At 44.3% G+C, this 21,568-nt stretch overlaps 1 protein-coding gene across 3 annotated transcripts in view; it reads right to left on the bottom strand.

The window, feature by feature from the left end:
* Nucleotides 1-16,292, bottom strand: part of NEDD4L (NEDD4 like E3 ubiquitin protein ligase) — a 370,570-nt gene extending 354,278 nt beyond the window's left edge. For 2 of the 3 annotated variants that reach the window (XM_047767057.1, XM_047767056.1), the window contains exon 1: nt 15,914-16,292. In XM_047767057.1, coding sequence (XP_047623013.1) covers nt 15,914-15,961 — 48 coding nt within the window. In that variant the 5' untranslated portion in view covers nt 15,962-16,292. The remainder of the gene's footprint in view (nt 1-15,913) is intronic. The other variant, XM_047767058.1, reaches the window with a different exon arrangement.
* Nucleotides 16,293-21,568: the final 5,276 nt, after the last annotated feature.

Consider the following 21,568-nt stretch of genomic DNA (forward strand, 5'->3'; position numbering starts at 1 on the left):
AGTAGTTGCTACAGGAATTAAGGGCAACCTGTGTGAGGTCACTCACTGGGGAGGACTCTCGGACGCTCCTGCCCCGTTTCCTCAGGACATCACTCCCTACACCATTTTCCCTTTGCTGATTTGGCTTTATTATCCTTTCACTGTAATAATCCGTGACTGTGACAGTACCAACTTCCGGGTCTTGTGAGTCCTTCTACTGAATCACTGAGCCTGAGAATGGCTGTGAGGACCGCCAACACAAGGAGGAGATCACAGAGTTGAAGCAGCTACAGCAAGAGGGGCCCCACCATACAGCATCCAGAGACCGGCAAGGAATAGTGTCAGAGGTGGCATTCAGTGTCTGGGAGCCCCGGACCCTTATGTTGTGGGTTCTCTAGCTGAGATTGTGGGTGTTCAGATTCCAGAAGTCCTTTAGTCCCTAACCACCATCCAGGCTGGTTCACCAGTTCTATAGGTACGTCTTTTTTTTTTTTCCCCCAACACAATTTTTTCCCACTGTACAGCATGGGGACCCAGTTATACATACACGTATACATAATTTTTTTCCCCATTGTCACGCTCTGTTGTAAGTATCTATCTAGACATAGTTCTCAGTGCTACACAGCAGGATCTCATTGGTTTTCTGCTTGTTTGCTTTTTAATTTATTTTTATTGTTATTTCCCCCAACACACTTTTTTTTTCCCCACTGTACAGCATGGGGACCCAGTTACACATACATGTATACATAATTTTCTCTCCCACTGTCGTGCTGCATTGTAAGTATCTAGACTTAGTTTTCAGTGTACACAGCAGGATTTCATTGTAAATCCATTCCATGAGCAATAGTTTGCATCCATTGACCCCAAGCTCCCAATCCCTCCCACTCCCTCCCCCAGGATCTCATTGTTAATCCATGGTATTATTTCATTCTTTTTATGGCTGAGTTGTATTCCATTGTGTATATATACAGTAATATCCATCTACAGGTACTTCTGTGCCATGCAAAATGCCTTCAACAAATCTCTTTCTGCTCAAATTCATCAGAATTGGTCTCTGTTGCTTGCAATCAAGAGCCCTATCACAGATTTTGTATAAAAATAAGTGTTATACGTAAAATTGGAATGCCCAAAGTGGAGTGGGGGTCGGTAGAGGGTCCTGTGAATCCCACAATCTCAGTCTGAGGAAGTTGGTCATTCTGAGTAAGCAGAACAAAAGTAGAGTGGGCTTAAATGCCCTGTTCTCTGCTGGACCCAAACTGTGTGCCTTTTCATTCAAGGCTATTTTTAACATCAGAAACAATAGAATGAACAGGTCATAGAGACCTGTCACTGAGCCACAGAAATCCCCTGAACCACAAACTTCATCTAGATAAGATCACTGGCTGCCATTACCAGCTCATGCAATTGACTGGAAACAAACAAACAAAAAAAACAGAACCTAAGTTTTCATGGGAGCAATACTGACAAGTATTTGTCTCAGCTGCCACCAGCCTATGGCTGCTCAACCCCCAGACAAATAACCCTGGGATCGCAAACTCACATCCAAGCAGGACCCAAAAGGAGGCACTCTGCCAGTTCCCAACACAAGCAGGTACAGCTGTAGGAGGCAAGGACCAAGAGAAATCCTCACACTGGACATGATGCAGCAGAGCTGCCAGAGGTTGCCAGGTTGGCTGACCAACAAGGACTCCCTGCTACTTCTGTTCTGCCCAACCACATCCTGAGTTCCTTATTCTCTCCCTCTCCAAATAGGTTTACTGTACTATCCTCTTCCTTCTTCACCACTGGAGGTTGGGTAGTTTGTGGCGGGGAGGGGGTGTATAACCTAATAAGCCATAAGTCGCCAGACCATTAAAAAAAACCAAACAGCTCCTGAAGCTCAGTATCAAAAGAACCAACCCAACCAAAATAATGGTCAAAATTTCTAAATGGACATTTCTCCAAAGAAAATAAATGGCCCAAAAAAACACATGAAAAGATGCTCAACATTGTTAATTATCAGAAAAATGTCAAAACTACTATAAGGTACCACCTTACGCCAGCCAGAATGGCCATCATCAAAAAAAGTCTACCAATAATAAATGCTGGAGAGGGTGTGGAGAAAAAGCAACTCTCTTACACTGCTGGTGGGAATATAAATTGATACAACCACATGGAAAACTGTATGGAAGTTCCTCAAAAGGTAAAAATAGAACCACCGTATGATCCAGCAATCCCACTCCTGGGCATCTATCCAAAGAAAACTATAACTGAAAAAGATACATGCACCCCAATGTTCACTTCAGCACTATTTACGACAGCCAAGACACGGAAGCAACCTAAATGTCCATCAACAGAGGAATGGAGAAAGATGTACATATATACTCAGCCATTAAATAAAGAATAAAATAAGGTACAACCACTATGGAAAACAGTATGGAGATACCTCAGAAAACTAAATACAGAACTGCCATATGACCCAACAATCCCACTCTTGGGCATATATACCCAGACAAAATTTTCCTTGAAAAAGATACATGCACCCCTATGTTCAGTGCAGCACTGTTCACAATAGCCAAGACATGGAAACAACCTAAATGTCCATCGACAGATGAATGGATTAAGAAGATGTGGTATATGCACATAATGGAATACTACTCAGCCATAAAAAACACAATTCCATTTGTATCAACATGGATGGAGCTAGAGACTCTCATACTAAATGAAGTCAGAAAGAGAAAGACAAATACCTCACTTATATCTGGACTCTAATATATGGCACAAATGAACCTTTCCACAGAAAAGAAATTCATGGACTTGGAGAACAGATTTGTAGTTGCCAAGGAGGAGGTGGGGGGAGTAGGATGGACTGGGAATTTGGGATTAATAGATGCAAACTCTTGCATTTGGAGTAGATAACCAATGAGATCTGCTGTATTGCACTGGGAACCCTATCTTGTCACTTGTAATGGAACATGATGGAGGATAACATGAGAAAAAGAATATATATGTATGTATGACTAGGTCACTTTGCTGTACAGTAGAAATTGACAGAACACTGTAAATCAACTATAATGGAAAAAATTAAAATCTTAAAAAAAGAATGAAGTAATGACATTTGCAGCAACAGATGGACCTAGAAACTATCATATTAAGTGAAGTTAGAAAGTGAAAGCAATATGATATTACTTATATGTGGAATCTTAGAAAAGGATACAAATGAACTTATTTGCAGAAGAGAAACAATACTCACAGACTTTGAAAAACTTATGGTTACCAGATGGGTCAGGTGGAGGGGGGTAGGGATGGACTCAGGATTTGGTACTGGCATATATATGCACACTGAAGTATAAGGCTTGACTGGTCAACAGGGACCTGCAATATAGCACAGAGAACTCTACCCAATATTCTCAGATAATTTATGTGGCAAAAGAATCTGAAAGAGAATGGATGTCTGTACATGTATAACTGAATCCCTTTGTTGTACAGCAGAAATTATCTCAACGTAAATCAACTATACTTCAATAAAACTTTTAAAAATGAAAACAAAAAAAAAATGAAAACTGGAGTTCCCATCGTGGTGCAGTGATTAACAGGTCCAACCAGGACCATGAGGTTTCCGGTTTGATCTCTGGTCTTGCTCAGTGGGTTAAGGATCCAGCGTTGCTGTGGCTTTAGCATAGACCGGTGGCTACAGCTCCGATTGGACCCCTAGCCTGGGAACCTCCATATGCCTCGGAAGCGGCCCTAAAAAAGGCAAAAAGCCAAAAAAAAAAAAGAAAACAAACAACCTCTTTTCAGGTAGAAGAGAAGTGACAGTATATCACCCAGAGATCCTTACAATACTTAAATGAATGCTTGGGTTGCCTCCCTAGGGAAAAGGTGCATGTGATTTCATGAAGCCTTGGACATTTCTTAAGGTGGATAAATTATCCAACAGGTGCATCATGGAGTTCCCGCCAGCTCAAAAGCTAGAACACTAAGGCAGTAAAGGTAATTCCACTCCCTCCTTCCCACTGGCTGGTTGAAGGATGAGCAGATCCAAGCCTCTGTGGGCCAGTGAGACACAACAGGAGATTTCCTGGGTGATTATGGAAATGAGATTTCCTTAATCTCAAGTGGAAAACCACAAGAAGCGATTATCTTTCTTCTGTGAGTAGAAAAAGAAAACAAAGCTCTAACTGCCACTAGCAGCCACTCTCAGACCAGTAAGTCCTCAAAGATGTGCCAGGCTCTGTAGATAGCAGAGGAAAACAAACTTGATTTTTTTTTTTTTGTTTTTTTTTTTTGGCCACACCCCCAGCATGCGGAAATTCCCAGGACAGGGATCAAACCCACACCACAGCAGCAATCCCAGGCCCTATAGTGCAGGATCCTTAACCTGCTGAACCACAAGGGAACTTCCCAAACTTGAACTTCTCAAAGCTCCCAGGTGGGCGCTTCTTTATAGACATATTATAACTGAACAAGAGAATTCAGGTTAGAGTCTCCATGACAACGATCAAGAATCTACCACAATACACAAGGTGATTTTTGCCATCTCAAGTACTATCATCACCTGTTAACTGATAACTCTGGGGGCATGTGTTATGAGTGCAAGAAATCTACCTTCACATTAAACACACATATCAACTGTAAGCTGCACCCTTATTTCAGAAACACTAAAAGGCTGATGCGGAGGGGAAATAAAGACATGTCTGTCCCAGGTTAGACACAACATGGTATCTGCCAACTCTATCCTTCCGTTCAGGAAGGAACCACCGTGAAAGACCAACGCTTTAGAGACATTACCAAGTCAGCTTGAAGGCAAAATGAAGAAGAGCTTCTGGCCACTCTGGTATTTGTACCAATGACCATAGTTGTGCATAGTTATCACTTTAATATCTAAACACTATTCAAGGCTACAACCAGGTCACCACAAGACCTCTCACTCAAAACCCACGAAAACAAAAATAAAGAGCAACAAATTTGAGTTTGGTCACAGGTTACAATTTTCATAATACACGCACACAAAGTCAGAACTCGACTAAAGGCTGAAATGACGTTCACGCAACTGCAGTGCTGAGAAGACTGAAAATACAAACTCCGTCGTGGAGAAAATAAAACATCTAGTCTGCAAGTTGTGAGTGAAAGAATGAACTTACCAGCCACTTTTTCTGAAATAATTTCCAGCCCTTTACCTCTCCCTCTACCATCCACCTTGGGGCATCCTGAAAGGTACAAGTGGCAGTACAATGGCCTTGATATCCTTGGATACAAAGCACAAAGCAGGCCATTGATAAAATGAGCTTAACCAAACAAACGCTATCAATATCTGCACCAAACATGTGGTCTAATTTTTACCTAAAGCTTGAAGTGTGTGCATTTGGGAGGTTTCTTTCTATCTGATTTTTAGACTTATTTTTACATTAAGAAAAAAAAGTTTGATGTATGAATATAGAACACATTAAGCAAGAAAAAAAGACAATAAAAATGACCTATAATCCCTTTGGTCAAAAAAAAAAAAAAAACCTGCCATTTAGTACCATGGGCTATATTCCTGGTCATTCTTCTCTATGCAGAAACACTTTTAGCCACAATAGGATTTTCCTGTTTTGGAGAAACAGTGCACCCACTGTTTTGTAACCTACTTTTGCCACTTAATATATTACTGACATCTCCATGTTATTCAATATTCTTCAATATCTCCCCACCCCACCTGTCACCTCCATGGCTGCAACAATACTCTTCTCCATCTCACTTCTCCCAGCAAAGGAGGAAAAGCTCCTAGTTCGAGCTTAAAAGCTCTCTCTCACTAATAACACTCCCTGACAATGGAGACATCTATTCCGGCAGGCAGCATGGCCCCTACCAATTTCTCAATTATCAGCCTAAGCACTCCAGAATTCGAAATCAACACACAGTTCAGCTCCCTCTAGGCACAGCTTAATTCAAGAACCATGTTCATTTATCCCCAGGCATTAAAAAAGGTGGGAAGAAAACACGGCCAGTTCAAAGTTTAAAACCCAACTGTAACTGCGGCTGCCCAAAACACACAGCACAAAAGAATGAGAAGAAAGGATAGAAGGAAGCAAACTGATTCTTGGTTTTGCTTTTTGGTTTTTCTTGAAAGCCCACGCTCCTTCCCCTTTCCAAACCATACTGCCAAAGATGAAGTGAGCACTCTGATGATACCCAAAGATAAACCACTTATTAACTGGGAGGAAAACTGGAGACAGAAAAAAGCACGAGTTTCTCAACAGAGTCCCACTCTTCAGAAGCTAAAGGTGGCTGGGAGCGCCCTAAGTACGTAGAGGTTTTAATTCTGTGGGGTATACACAGGCCCACTTTTTCTCCTCAAGAGTTAATATCGAGTGCTTACAAAGCAAAGTAAGTCTCTAAGTAGCTTAGGCTTGCTTGCATTTTTCTGAAAAACCAGATCAAAGTGACTTTCATCACTAAAAACCAAAACGAAATACATGTAAGTAAAACTAACTTTCAGTACAAACATCTTCGGTAAAACAAGAGAAAAAGTGAGTAGAGAGGCTCTTCCTTGTCTGCTGCGCTGCTGGGACCACGCCTGTCTACACTGGTGTCCCCACACTGTGAGTGATAGCTCATTTGGTTGCCAAAATGTACATTCAAAACTTTAAATCACATAGATCACCAAAAAAACTGTTTAGCTTTGAATTTTAAAACATTAAAGCAGATGTTCAACTGGGGCAGCCCCTCGTGGCCTCGGGCCATGTGTGGGTATCTGCCTGTCTTTCCCAGTGCAGCCCCTCACTACCAGTACAACCTTAACGCAGTACCCACAAGGGCAAGGCCTGCTTTGCCAACTGCCCTAAAGGATACAAACCACAATGCGGAACTGCACCCGAGGAGACCAGCAAGAGCCAGGCCTTGAAAGAGGCTGAAAATGGGAAATATAATTAAAATGTGAAAGCTGGAGTTCCCGTTGTAGCTCAGCAGTAACAAAGCGAGGTAGTATCCATGAGGATGCGGGTGTGATCCCTGGCCTTGATTAGTGGGTTAAAGGATCTGGCATTACCCTGAGCTGCAGTGTAGGTCACAGACATGGCTCAAATCTGGCATTGCTATGACTGTGGTGTAGGCCGGCAGCTGTTGCTCCCATTTGACCCCTAGCCTGGAAACTTCCATATGCTGCATGTGAGGCCCTAAACAGCAAATAATAAAATAAAATTAAAATAACGTAAAAATAAGTAGAATAAGAAAACCGCATTCACAAAGGCCAAGAATCAGAGGCACAGCTCAAGCTCTGGTCACTGCTCCATGGGATCCCCTCTCTTGGTCAAGAGGGACCCCCCTCCCACAGAAGGAGACAGAGCACACAATCTCTACCTGGAAGACAGAGGTGGCTGTTGGAGACCATGGAAACTGCTCGACGATGCAGTAAATGAATTTGGCGCACATGCAAAAGCACAACAACTAAAAGATGGCTTTATCAGTACCTGCACCTGATTTTGGTCATTAACTTATGTCACCTTCCCTAATAAAAGTCATGAGGGCTAAAGCCTAGTGCCTTTGTTCTGAGGAACAGAGTGCCTCCTGGTCCCCCCACTTTCTAAATGTAAGAGTCTTGTGTGTTTTGTTATACCTCACCGCCCCTCTTTCAGGACCTCCCATTGCCCTGCAGCAGTGGATGCGTGCCTGAGACCCTCCAGTGATCCATCAGAAGTTCACTTCAGCATCTCTGGGAAGCCCTGAAAAGTCCTGAGTGACATGCCACCAACCTAACCAGCAATGGGACTGTTCCCTGGGCTTGTTCGTCCTCTTCCTGGGGCCACCATCCCTACAAGCCCCACCAGGTTCCATCTTGAAAGGATGAATATCACATTGCAGCATTTTACACTAAAAGAAATTCAATTTTGAATGGCCCTTTTTTCCTGATGAATAGGAGGCATAAAAAGAATACGAAATCTCTCAGCGGGTGCTTGCCTGCCAAGAAGTCACCAAACAGTGAATTTGATGACAGCAAGGGAATCTGATAGCCTCGCCATTAAACCTAGCCAGTTCTGAATCAATACTGAGCCCTGAAGTCAGGGACAAAAAGTCGACTGAAGGGTCAAATTTAAGCTCATTACCCCAGAGACACTATGTAATATGGCTCGTCTCACCTTAAGTATTACAATATAGTCAGCATGCAGGCCAGTGGAGTTCAGTACAAAACATTATGGCTATACCAAGATCCTACAGTTCATGAAACAAGTGTCCCAGATCTTTAACCACTGCTTTTCTCTCTGCTAGAACCTGAGCCACAGTCTTATCTCAGAAATCAAGACTATAGAGACTATCTTCAGCAATCCAACACCCAGGAATAGTGACAATTATTAGTTCCTTCTCAAAGTCAATGACAGCAATTATGGAACAGTCCAAACAACACAACTAGAATTGTTTAGGCATCCACATGAACCCAAGAAGGATGTGACAGTGGTTCTCAAAGGACTCTTTGTGTGTTTGTAGGTTGTTGGGGCTTTTCCTCCCAAATCCAAAAGTCTGTCCCCCCACACCAATTTTTTCTTTGTTGCTTTATAGGGTCATACTTGCTGCATACGGAAGTTCCCGGGCTAGGGGTTGGGAGCAAATCAGAGTAGCAACTCCAGATCCAAGCCGTGTCTTCAGCCTATACCACAGCTCACGGCAATGCAAGATCCTTTATCTACTGAGTGAGGCCAGGAATTGAGCCCACATCCTCATGGATCCTAATCAGGTTCGTTACTGCTGAGCCATGATGGGAACTCCCCTTCCCCCAAATTTTAACATATCCTGGGTAAGAGGAAACGTGAAAAATTTGGAAAACAGATGATTCCTGATAATGTCTACACTGAGAAGTATCACTTCAGGTATTTTTATTAGAGAACTAGTTGTTTTTTTTTTTTAGTTTGTAGGAAAAGATTGTTTTCTAAATCTAGTTTCTTTATCCTCATCTCTAAAGTATGCTCTCATTTCCGTATTCCACAACAAGCAACTCCCAAGCAACCATAACATCATTAAACAGAAACAGTACAAAGATTGCCACCTATAGTCAGAAAAGGAAATACATTTGTTTATACTGTGATCTGGAAGAGAAATAATATAAAAACAGAAAGTAACATTCTGTCCCATTTCTCCTGCTCTTCATTAATCCTACAACCCTAATACTTACCATCATTATATTATTCATTTATTATTTTAATTATTTTACATGGATTGTCAAAGATCACTGTGTAGTTTGCTCTATTACCAATTTGAAAATATATCAGTAAGACAAAAACACTTATTCAAAGACCTACAGCATCAAAAAGCCCAAACACTCAAACTGCTACTTGTCTAGGATCCAAAACTCAAGAGCAGCAGTAAAACCTGTTAAACATCTTTTTTTTTTTTTCATTTATTTTGTCTTTTTCTAGGGCTGCTTCCTGCAGCGTATGGAGGCTCCCAGGCTAGGGGTCCAATCGGAGCTAGAGCCACCGGCCTACGCCAGAGCCACACAGCAATGCAGGATCCGAGCCTCGTCTGCGACCCACACCACAGTTCACAGCAATGCCAGATTGTTAACCCACTGAGCATGGGCAGAGATGGAACCCGCAACCTCATGGTTCCTAGTCGGATTCATTAACCACTGCGCCATGACAGGAACTCCATGTTAAACATCTTTTTAACTCAAAACAAAAAATTCAGTATGATCTCAATCTATCAAAGAGAAACTCATTTGTTTCTTCCACCAGTCACATGCTATCATGTTTTTATAATGTTATATAAATAGATGCACCATACAGAAAAGTTATTAGCAATAAGCATCAAGTTTCTTCCCCTTGTGGTGAGTGCAAAAGCAATTTAGCAGGAATTTTCAAAGTATTGCTGTGATGGTCTAAATCATTTTCTTGGAGTTCCCACTGTGGCTCAATAGGTTGCAAACCTGACTAGTATCCATGAAGATGCAGGTTTGATCCTTGGCCTTGCTCAGTGGGTTAAGGATCCAGCATTGCTGTGAGCTGTAGTGTAGGGCGAAGATGCAGCTTGAATCCCAAGTTGCTTTTGCTGTGGTGTAGGCCAGTGGCTGCAGCTCTGATTCAACCCCTAGCCTGGGAACTTCCATATGCCGAAGGTGTGGCCCTCCAAAACAAACAAACATAAAAAAAAAAATTTCTTTTTGGCCACACCAGAGACATGCATAAGTTACAGGGCCAGCAATCAAACCCTTGCCACCACAGCAGTGACAACACTGGCTCCTTAACCTCCTGAGCCACCAGGGAACTCCCTAAAACTATTCTTAATGTCAGGGATTTCTTCCTTCAGATGATTCATATCTCTCCTGAATGTAAATCAAGCCTCTTGATGCCCCCAGAATTCCAAAACAAAACTTTCCAAGGAAGTTTTCTGGTGATGTGTGCACTCACTGCATTGAAGAGATGCCTGGCTGGGGAACCATTAAATCGCTTCCCTCTAAACTGCATTCTGTGTGGTGCAGAAACTTCAGTCACCTGAAGTTTCCCATTTGCCACTGTCCTCATGCCTTTAACCAAAACAGTTTACTCTTTAAAGAAGGTATTTTTCAGTGATGACATAATTCAAATAAACATTCTGACCAAAAAAACTAAACAAAATGTAAATTAACATGTCAATTTCTAAAAATTCCATTGAATCTTTGAAGAAAAAAAATCACAGAAGAATTTAAAACACCATGTTATATCTGCCAATTTTAAAAACTGCTTTTGATGTCATCATAAACCTAGGTCCTTTTAGGGTTTGTTTCTCTGACGTGAACTGTCATGACACAGATGTAACCAGGGCTGCCCATGCCCTGGGTAGAGCCTTGGGCACTTGGAGATAGAAGGAATGAGTAGGGCTCCTCTTCCTCTTGGAAGCGGCCTTTCAGCATCCTCCTTTAGATCCAAACAATACCTAAACTCTTAATTTCTGAAAGCAATCTTGTGACTGTTTTGGCACAGCTGCCAAGATGGCCTGCACAGTTTCTCAAGTCATCTCCTGAAAACACACATGGACCACATTCTACAAATTAATGACTAGGCTTCCTTACTCACAGATGGCTAGTCAGGTGGCACAGCACCTAGGTTCCCTGTCTCCTCTCTGCTGATGCCCACGTAAGAGCATCTTCCTTAGTCTAGCTCTTTTCTCAGAGACAGGAGAGCAGAACTCTGACTAGCAGTTGACTCAAAATTGTTGACTGATTGGAGAATGTTGAAACTGATGACCCAGGGCAATCCCAGGCTTCCAACTGGCACGATTTATAAACTCTAAAACATCCTTGTTTCCCTATTTTTACATTTCTGTAATGATGATTCTTCATTTCTGAAATGATGATGCTTCACAAAACCAACAGTACACCACGGCCTGACAGCAACTTTCTCCTTTTCCTAGTGGTACATAAAATAATGATGCATCTTAAAAATGACAGCAGCTTGGAGTAAAGAAAACAAGATATTCATGCCAAAGGTTAGCCTTAAACATTTGTTAGGAAGTGGGTAATTATATGGAAATGAGCAAGAAGACCCCTAGAACAATAGGGAGCAGCAGAGACCGAGGCAACTACAGCATTGCTGCCACATCTCAAGGGCCACAACTCAGATCCACTAACTGATGCCAGGCGACGATGTAGTCCCAATGAAGTAAGATTTTTACCAGGTTCCATGGAAATTCTCAGGCTTTAAAACACTATGGAGGAGTTCCCGTCATGGTGCAGCGGAAACCAATCCAACTAGGAATCAGGAGGTTGCGGGTTCGATCCCTGGCCTCCCTCAGTGGGTTAAGGATCTGGCTTGGCCGTGAGCTGTGGTGTAGGTCACAGATGGGCTTGGATCTGGCACTGCTGTGGCTGTGATGTAGGCTGGGGTCAACAGTTCCGATTAGACCCCTAGCCTGGGAACCTCTATATGCTGAGGGTTCGGCCCTAAAAAGACAAAAGAAAAAAAAAAAAAAACCACTATGGAGGAGTTCCCAAGGTGGCTCAGAGGAAACGAATCTGACTAGCATCCATAAGGAGGTTTGATCCCTGGACCTGATCAGTGAGTTTAGGATCTGGCCTTGCCATGAGCTGTGGGGTAGGTCACTTAACGAGACTTGGATCTGGCATGGCTGTGGCTGTGGCTGGCAGCTACAGCTCCGATTTGACCCCTAACCTGGGAACCTCCATATGCCTAGGGTGCGGCCCTAAAAAGACAAAAAAACAAAAAACAAAAGAAAAAACCACTATGGAGACAATACTAACCAGGGTCCCTGGTCAATTCTGGTGTAGAAGCCACCAGTTTACAAACTCTGACATTTATCTCTATCTTAATTATCCTGAATAACCTAGTTATGAAGACTTTTCTAGATACTTGGAAGAGAGGGAGCATGTTAAAAACTAGGGTTATGGAATCAAGAGAATCTGGTTCAAGTTCTGGCTCTGCAACTTACTCGCTGTGTGTCCCAATGCAGATCACTTAACCTCTCTGAGGCTCCATTCCTCATCTATAAATCATATCATACCACATTGGGTTCATATGAGGAATATATGAGATAGCAAGTGCATAAAGGCTTATCACAGCACCAGGTGCAGAGAAAGCATATGAAACATTAGTCACCAATCCTTGTTTGTACCAAATAAAGAGGGAGGGTGTCAAAGCCCCATGTCAGCCTGGCCTTCATCTATATGCCATCTGCTTCATTTTAATCACTAAAAAAAATGTAAATGCTCTAAGAGAAAGTTATCACTTTCACCCACCAGAAAATCTTGTAAATAAAGGATACCTTTCTGAGATGTTGTAATAAAAGATTTCAGAAGTTACAGCAACATGCAAGAGTAAACTGTGCCAAGGAGTGCTGCAGATTGCCAAAAAATAAACAAAAACAAAAAGCAAAACAAAAAAACCAACCAGGAAATAAGCCAAAGGCAGAAACTTGTCCAAATTGTTCTGATTCCAAACCAAATCTGATCCTGGACCCTGAATCAGAAATTTTGTTAATTTGCTAATCCCTCTAACACAAAAGTCCTTCATCTGACAGCAATTTCAAGTTTGATTACCTAAGTGGACCTAATTTGAATCCAGGTTAATATGAACTATAACTCACTAGAGGAACCCCAGCCAGAAAGGCACACACACACACAAAATAATCAGCATATGCGCTCACACAGGCAAAGCCACATTCAATCCTTTCCTTTTTTAGTTGACAAGCTGCACAGACATAGGAACAATGCCCTCTGTCTGGGCACCCTGTGATTTTCTGGGTTAATACACTATTTCATCACCAGCAGTACTCAGAGCTGAAGAGTTTTTCTCTAATAGCATACAACTTAGTGCACCCCAAACACACAAGGCCTTTCACCAACTTCCAATGAAAATACAAAGTTACTCTATGAAATTTACTAGGTGAGAATGCCTATTCTGCTAAGAGGCTTATAAGGTGACTCTTCTACACAGCAAGCAAAGTACCTTGGTGTGTAATGTTCGGCAGCACACCAAGTGTGTGAACTGCAGTGCATGCCTTGTGAAAACAACCATGCTGTTTGTTTCAGAGGGCATCTACTCTAAGAGCCTGTTAAAATCTTCCATTTGTTTTCCTACACAGACTAATTCAGAGGGAGACAAAACAAGTCGTGCAAATTCAACAGTTTCTTGTTAATATTCTACAAAGGCAATCCCTGGTCTTCCGAAGGGCAACCTGACAACACTAAAACTCCCATAAAAAGCAAATACCACAGAAATGTGAAGTCATCAAAACAGCCCTGCCTCCTTCCTCCCCCCACCCCACCCCCACCCCCACCCCCGGTAGGAGAAGCTGAATAAGGAAGACATGTGATGTGTCTCTTGGAATATAACATGTGTGGAACTAAATAGTATCAGCAACATGGCCATTACTCAATCAATATAAAGTCTTCATCGCCTCTCGATATTCCCTTTCAGCCCCAGATAGCCCTCAGCAACATGCAGGAGTGAACCCAGTCATACACAAACATACACTCACACACCCAGTTTCTGTTTACATTCCATCCTTCACTTTCACCCTAGACACTGGTTAAGATCTTCAGTATTAACTTATCTAGACAAAAGCAGTAGGAAGTGCTCTAGATTCTGACATTAGCTATAAATGCAGACAAAGCACAAACAACACCGAATGCATGAGATTCATTTCTTCAGTTGCATTTCCCAAAACGCTCATTTAAAAACAATTTTTTTCCAGGGATTTCTAAGAATAATCATGCAATTTTTTTAAAAAAAGACCTACGATGAAAGGCAGCTGTCTTTATCCCTCACAATACTTCATGCCCTTTGTTTGGGAATGTTTGTATTCTCAGCACCTTTCTAAAAGCACTGCCTGCCCTCTACTGCTACCAATTAAATGGTGAAGTAGAGAATGAAAGAGAAAGCTCCTCAAAGAGGAGAGAAAACAGGAGGGGCAATCCCTCTGGGTAACAATGCTACTTTTCACCCATCCCCAGGTAACTGCACAAAAGGAGGGAAATATTTTACACTAGCACAGCATGGCAAAATGATCGGAAGCACCAATCACATTATTTGCATTGCGATCACTCTGATAAAACTGACACCACAGCAAGCTTTACCTAGCATTGTTATGAGAAGAAAAAAGCATACCCCCAACACCCTCCCCACCCTTAAATACCTACTCCATTATACACTTAAGGAGCGCGCGCGCGCAAACACACACACACTCACACACACAGAGTACCAGGATAGGACGCTGGTGAAAGAGGAGCCATAACGTTGTCACGTCTCGGATAAGAGCCTCTCTATTAACCCCACCCCCATCACCAGAGAAAGGGACCTCAGGGGAAAAAAAAAAAAAAAAGGAGCGGAAGAAAGACAAACCCAGAAATCCTTGAATTTCCAGGCATTAACTTTTCATGAAATGCACAACCAGGATAGGAAATACCTCCCCGCTGAGTAATGCTTCATGGGTTGTAAATTCACCTCTCGAAAAGGGAGCCAGACCTGAGCGCGCACCCCGCCAGATGGCAAACCCCTCCTACCTGCTCCAGCCAGCCAGCCCGTCACGCCGCGCCAGCGACAGCCTCCCACCCCCCTTTTTGGCAGAGCAACACACCAATAAGAGCCGAGTATAGCTGGTCGGGAGAGGGCTAAGCAGTGATTTGGCAGGATCATCTCAAAAGGGGGGAGTGGGAAACCCGCGAGGAGAGAGTGAGGGTAAAAACAAAGCCCTTTCCAGTCAAATCTACAGCCTCGAGGGCGTGGCTTACTTAATTCGCTTCATCAATAAAAAGGATCAATTGAGCTTTCGTCTCTCCACCCACCCCGGAGGTGCTGGATCCTTGGGAAGAAAAAAATGGCAGGGTTGCAAGCTTCCTCCCAAGTTTCCAGCAGCACCTGCCACCATCCTAGACCTCCTCCCTCCACCAAAAAGACCCCGAAATCCACACTCTTGGCTTCAGACTCTTCGAGCGTCGGGGCTTGCATAGGTCTGAGCTTTTTACCCGCTCCCACCCAAACAAGCACACACGCATCAGAACGCCTGCCAACACCATCATCAGAAAGAAAGTTCCAGGGGGAGACAATCTAGCTTCCGCTGCGGCCCTGGGCTCCCCCGCGCGGCGCGGGTCTCCAGCCGCGACCCAGACGTGACACACGTCATGGACTCCCGGGCTGCCGGGGCGAAAGGCGGAAAGTTGCCCCATAGCCCCGGGAGACGCAGCTTGGAGGAAAGGGACCCGCGGGCGGACAGGCACCCTCACCCTGCTCCCACCCCAAGACCGGGAGCGCCAAGTGAATACCGGTTCGCCCGGCCTCGCGCCGCTTTATTTACAAACAATGCGCTGGGCTTGGCGAAGGGGGCGGCGAGCACCCGTCTGGGAACCCCCCTACTCCCGGGCGCTCCCGCCTTTGGGGTTCCCGTGCGGGCGCGGGGAACGCGCACCCCGGGTGTAATCCCAGTCCCCACCCCCTGCCGCCGCCGGGCAGGAACTCCCCGGGGAGTCCCGTCGGGAGAAGGAGCCGCTCACCTCTTCTTCCGAAAGTCCGTAGACCGGTTCCCCTAGCCCGGTCGCCATGGAGCCGGCGCCCTGCGCGGGCTCAGAGGCGCTCCCGGGCAGCTGGGCTGCGGCGTGGACCGCCGGGTCCTCCCTTCTCCTCCGGGGCCGCTGGCCCTGCACCCGGCCCTGAGCGCGTCCCGCCTGGCGCCGGCAGGTGAGGGAGCCCGAGCGCGCGCGCCCCGACCGCGGCTCGCGCCGCTTCCTCCCGGAAGGCTGCGGAGCCTTACGGGCCAGCAGTCCCGAGAGCCGGCTGTGCAGCCGGTGGCGGCCCGGAGCCGGCTGCGCTTTCCCTTCCTCTCCGCTCGCCTGCAGCTCTCCGCCCGGTTCCGAGCCTGCTCTCAGATCTCTGGAACCCTGCACGCCCGCCCCCTCGCTCGCTCCCTCCCGGCCCCCGCTCTCTCCGCCCCCTCCTCCGCCTCCTCCCGCCCGGCGCCCAGAGGGGACCCTCCCCGCCTCGCTGGGGCGGGCACACGCGCCCCCCAAGCCAATCACAGGCCGGGCTGGGGGGCGGGCTGCGGGCGGTGGGTGGTGGAGTTCGGCCTCCACGCCCATCCCACCCGGGGCTCCCCGGCGGCTTGCTGGCTGCTGGCTGGGGCGCGCGGGGCCGCGGGGCGGGTTCCCTGGGGAGTGCTCAGGCGCGCTGGGCCCTCAGAGCTGACCCATCCTCCCCTCCCGCTTTCTCTCCGCTTTGGGGAGCGGGCAGGCTGGGAGTTTGGGGGCGCTGAAGGCATTTTCCACGAGAAAGTCCATTTCTGTTTTTCGAGGTCTTTTCACCAAGAGCCCTGAGCTCGCCGTAATTGTTAAACAGGGGGAAGATGGATGTTTCTAGACCCCTTTAAATTCTTGGCCACCCCAGCGAGCCCAACTTGGCTGCTTCGTCGGCGCCCCAGGTCGATCCGCCGGGGCCCGGCCGCCATCCGGGAAGAGGCTGCCCCGGTGTGGCCGCGAGTCGCCACTGCCTGTGTCAACCTTACAGGGAACAAAACCAACACAGCGCCCGCTCTGAGTACACACCCACCCACTCGAAAACAGACTGCTTGGTTCTTTGAATAAAAGGCAGCTCTTTTGTGAGCCTCAACGTGAAATAACAAATTCAAGTTTAAGGTTATCCTCTGCAAATGCAAACGATTAAGACATCCTATTAGCCACCGTGGGATTCTTCCCACACTCCAGCTACTGTTTCTCCAGCAAGCAGTTCATTCCATCCTTCAGATTTATAGGAACCCCAGAGACTAGATAAGTGAAATTCGTCCCTCGACTTTTTCAGGAAGGCTTTCTTTAAATTTAGCTGTTGAGTACAGTTGTGGGTTCAAAAAGAAAACAGAAGCAGAACATGTCATTTGCCTTTGAAAAGAAAACATCAAAGTGCCCTCTTTGGTATTCACAGGGTGCCTTTAGGATTTTCATTCAAGTCAGTTGTTTCAGAAAGGAGAATTCACGTGATCCAAAAGAATTTCTATGCCTGACCACAGCTACTTTTCTAAGTATCTGTTTGGTGCCCAGCTAAAACATTTTCAAAAGAAAGGAAACACCCAGCCTAATGTAAACTCTCCTTTGCCTCCCTAGACATTCCAGTGGCTTAAGCATGTGCTGTTCTCTGGATTTTCTTTCAAGACAAAGCCTCTCTCCTCGGAAGCTTTCCCTACCTATCATCCTCAGCCATTAAATCAACAGTTCTTAGATGCCACAAAAGCCCAGTTTAGGGGAAAAAAAAATCGTCTTTACCGAGATATAGTTAAAAAGACAGGTCTCTGTACATTCTGTCCAAGCCAAAGTTTTTGGACCTTTTCAGGCCTAGATTATTTTTCTTTTGACAAAGATTTACACACACACACTATATACAGGCATACACACCAATTCTAATATGCCCTTTACTGTGCCTGTGATTCCTGTAGGAGTTACTGCTAACCAGGTTTGTCGAGTTTTGCACAGTTTATATTATGGGGGGATGTAATCTTTTTAAATTTTCTAATAGAAAATTCTCTTTTTTTTTTTGCTTTTTAGAGCCACATTTGTGGCATATGGAAGCTCCCGGGCTAGGGGTCGAATCAGAGCTGCAGCTGCCAGCCTAAGCCACAGCAACTCAGAATCTGAGCCGCATCTGCGACCTACACCTCACCTCACAGCAATGCTGGATCCTTAACCCACTGAGCGAGGCCAGTTATCAAACCTGAGTCCTCTTGGATCAGTCAGGTTCGTTACCACTGAGCCACGATGGGGAACTTGAAAATTGTAATTTCTAACCACACAAGACACTGCTGCTACACCCTGGAGGTGCACAATTCCGGACTTTACCTTTGGGTGAGGCTCTGTTATCCAGGAACTGTAGAGGTGTGTCCTACTTCCTCTCTCGGTCCTGTTTCCATGTTCCTGTTCCCACACCAACCACCAAAACAGCCTACACCTGCCTGCACCCTGGGGTCATATGCTTGGCTTTCTCTTAGGGTTGATTAGGAAAAACTGCAATGTGAATCTTGCCTTGTGTCATGTATTGTAGAGGTGATCATAAAATCATGATCCTTAACATTCAATGTTCCCTGTCAGAAGACTCAAACAAGACATTTAAGACCTAGGAGAAAAAGCTTGCTTTCTTCCAAGGAACGGATAAGCTTTTGCATGATGGATGACAGGTATTATTTCAGTTGATTGTGTTTTCCTATTTACTTGGGCCACCAGGAAACTCAGGACCCATTTTATGGTCCCAAGTCATAAAAGAACACTATAAAAAACAAAACCAATCCCATGTGTGATAGTATACCACTTTTCCCGCAAAGCGTGGTTCTCTACCATGGATACACATTGTCATCATCTGGGGAGATTTAAAATGACCAAGCACCCAGAGACCAGCCCGAGAGACTATGATTTCATTGGTTCAGGGGAGAGGTACAGGCATCATTAGGTTCATTAGCTTCCCAGGTGATGCTAATGTCCCTTTAAGGTTGAGAATGGCAGCCCTGGCCAGTGGTCCCAAACTTTGCCGCACCTAGGAGCACTTAAGGATATTTAAAACCACTGCTCTGTACCTCCCACCCTCATCCATTCTGACTTAAATGGTACGGAGTGCCTCATAGACATCAGGAGTTTTAGAAGCTACGCAGGTGATTCTAATGTACAGCAAACTCTCGGGATCTCTGGCTTTGCATATTTTCCATGATCCTGATCTTTTAATTTTTTTCAATTTAGAGGAAAGTGCATATTTTAAACATCCTCACATCCTTTGTGGGTGTAAACAAATATACTGTGTGCAACTTGTATCCTGGCTTAGTTTTACCCACACCCTATCCTTCCTGAAGTCTCAGATTAATTAATGTCCAGTTTCTTGAGGGGGATGTTTGGGGAGCATCACCCTTAGGAGAAACTGTTCAGTATTCTTACCTTAAGCAAAACTGTCATTTCATCCTCTAATGTCTACCCAACTGTTATATAGAATCCAACTTGTAGATTCTTCTCTGGCATTGGTTCCATTTTGTTCCCTTTGGAGACTGCCTTGAACATCTTAGATGTGATACCGTGGGTGTTTGGTAAATGCCCTTCACTTGGATCATCAGAAATGAAAAATTAGCAAGAACAATTTCAAAGCACAATGGGTAATCACAAATAGGGAACATTTTAATGCTAAGCCTCTTTACAAATTATTGTGTTGGCTTAGCGAGCTATGTCTATCTTAAGTCTGAGAAGTGCCCAAGGCTGAATAACACAGTGTCTCATATCTGTAGGTTTCATATAAATAACGCTAGATTTCGTCTCCCTTCAATTTTTGGTATTTTGTGTTCTTTACAAAGAAAGCTCATGAAGGAGACATTTTGAAAATGGCCATGTACCTGTAAAAACCAGTGTCATCTTGGAACTTAGCAACATTCATTGACTCATAGAGGAATCTCACAGATTTAAGGTGTTTATGATTGTATAAGGAAATAAACCACACTTCAAACTTTTGACAAATACAGAGATGAGTAGCAAAGAATGACTCTTTTTGTATAAAAAGAGCTGAGCTTTTTAAGAAACACATTTTGAACACCTAAGTGCTATTCATTCTAGCCCTCTAAAAATAACAAAATATCTGTGATGGAGGCACATGGTTCCTGCTTTTTCCAGTGTAACAAAATACCATGTTTTATCCGGCTATATTTACTGTTTACTTTTTTTTTTGCCATTTCCTGGGCTGCTCCCGCGGCATATGGAGGTTCCCAGGCTAGGGGTCGAATCGGAGCTGTAGCCACCGGCCTACGCCAGAGCCACAGCAACATGGGATCCAAGCTGCGTCTGCGACCTATACCACAGTTCACGGCAATGCTGGATCCTCAACCCACTGAGCAAGGCCAGGGACCAAACCCGAAACCTCATGGTTCCTAGTCGGATTCATAAACCACTGCGCCAAGATGGGAACTCCTACTATTTACTTTCTAATTTATTAATATTTCCAAAATACCTGATTTGTTTCCACATTTTTACTGCTTCATTTCTTTATTATTATTCTTGTGTGTGTGGCTGCACCTGCAGCATGTGGAAGTTCCTGGGCCGGAGATTAAACCTGCATCACAGCAGCAAAAATGCCAGATCCTTAACCTGCTGCACTGCAAGGGAACTTCTACTTCTTACTTTTTAATGCATCTTTTTATTGAGTTGTGCTGTCACTATTTTTTGTTTTCTTCTTATACTCATTTCCGTCTGGTTGGGATGTTAATCACTGCATTTCTACTCTTTTCCTGTTTACCTTGGATGTTTTACAAGCATACCTTAACAAATCAAAATTAACATCTTAATCATCCATCTGAACAATACAAGAAGCTTAAGACATTAGTTTTTTTGGGGGGGTGCATTTTTTCTTCTGGGGTGGTGGGGCACATGTGCGGCATACAGAGGTTTCCAGGCTAGGGGTCGAATCAGAGCTACAGCTGCCAGCCTACACCACAGCCACAGCAACACAGGATCCAAGCTGCATCTGTGATCTACACCACAGCTCACAGCGACTCCAGATCCTTAACCCACTGATCAAGGCCAGGAATTGAACCTGCATCCTCATGGTTACTAGTGAGGTTCATTACCACTGAGCCACGATGGGAACTCCTTAAGACGTTGTTTTTGTCATCAACTCCTTCCATAGTATTACTATCCAATTTGTTCTGTACTTTTTTTAAACCACCAAATTAAATGTTATTTTTATGTTATACAATTGTTTTGGCTTTACCACTGTGTTTTGAGGTTTCATTTCTAAGGATTCCTTAATCCTTCTCAGATATTCCTTTGGGGAGATCATTTTCCTTATTCTTGAAAGACATCCTTTTAAATTCCTTTAGTAAAAGTCCATTGGTAATAAATTTCGTTTCTGTTTATCTGAAAATATCTGCCCTCATTCATGCAAGTTGATGAAAATTGTATATTAGAATCAGACTCAAAGCCATTGTGGAATGTAGAAGGATGTGAAAATGTTTTAATGTGACTAGTATCATTGATTTTACCCACTCCTGCCACTCTGAAGTGTGGGTTTATAAATTAATTTATTGGGGAGTTGCTGGGGGAACAGAATTACCCTTAAGAAAGACCACTCAATAGTCTTATCCAAGGTGAAATGGTGGTCTCATTCCAAGAAATTTGAAGATGCTATTCCTCTTATTTCCATTGTTG

This window comes from Phacochoerus africanus, chromosome 2, assembly GCF_016906955.1.
Source record: "Phacochoerus africanus isolate WHEZ1 chromosome 2, ROS_Pafr_v1, whole genome shotgun sequence".
Taxonomy (NCBI): domain Eukaryota; kingdom Metazoa; phylum Chordata; class Mammalia; order Artiodactyla; family Suidae; genus Phacochoerus; species Phacochoerus africanus.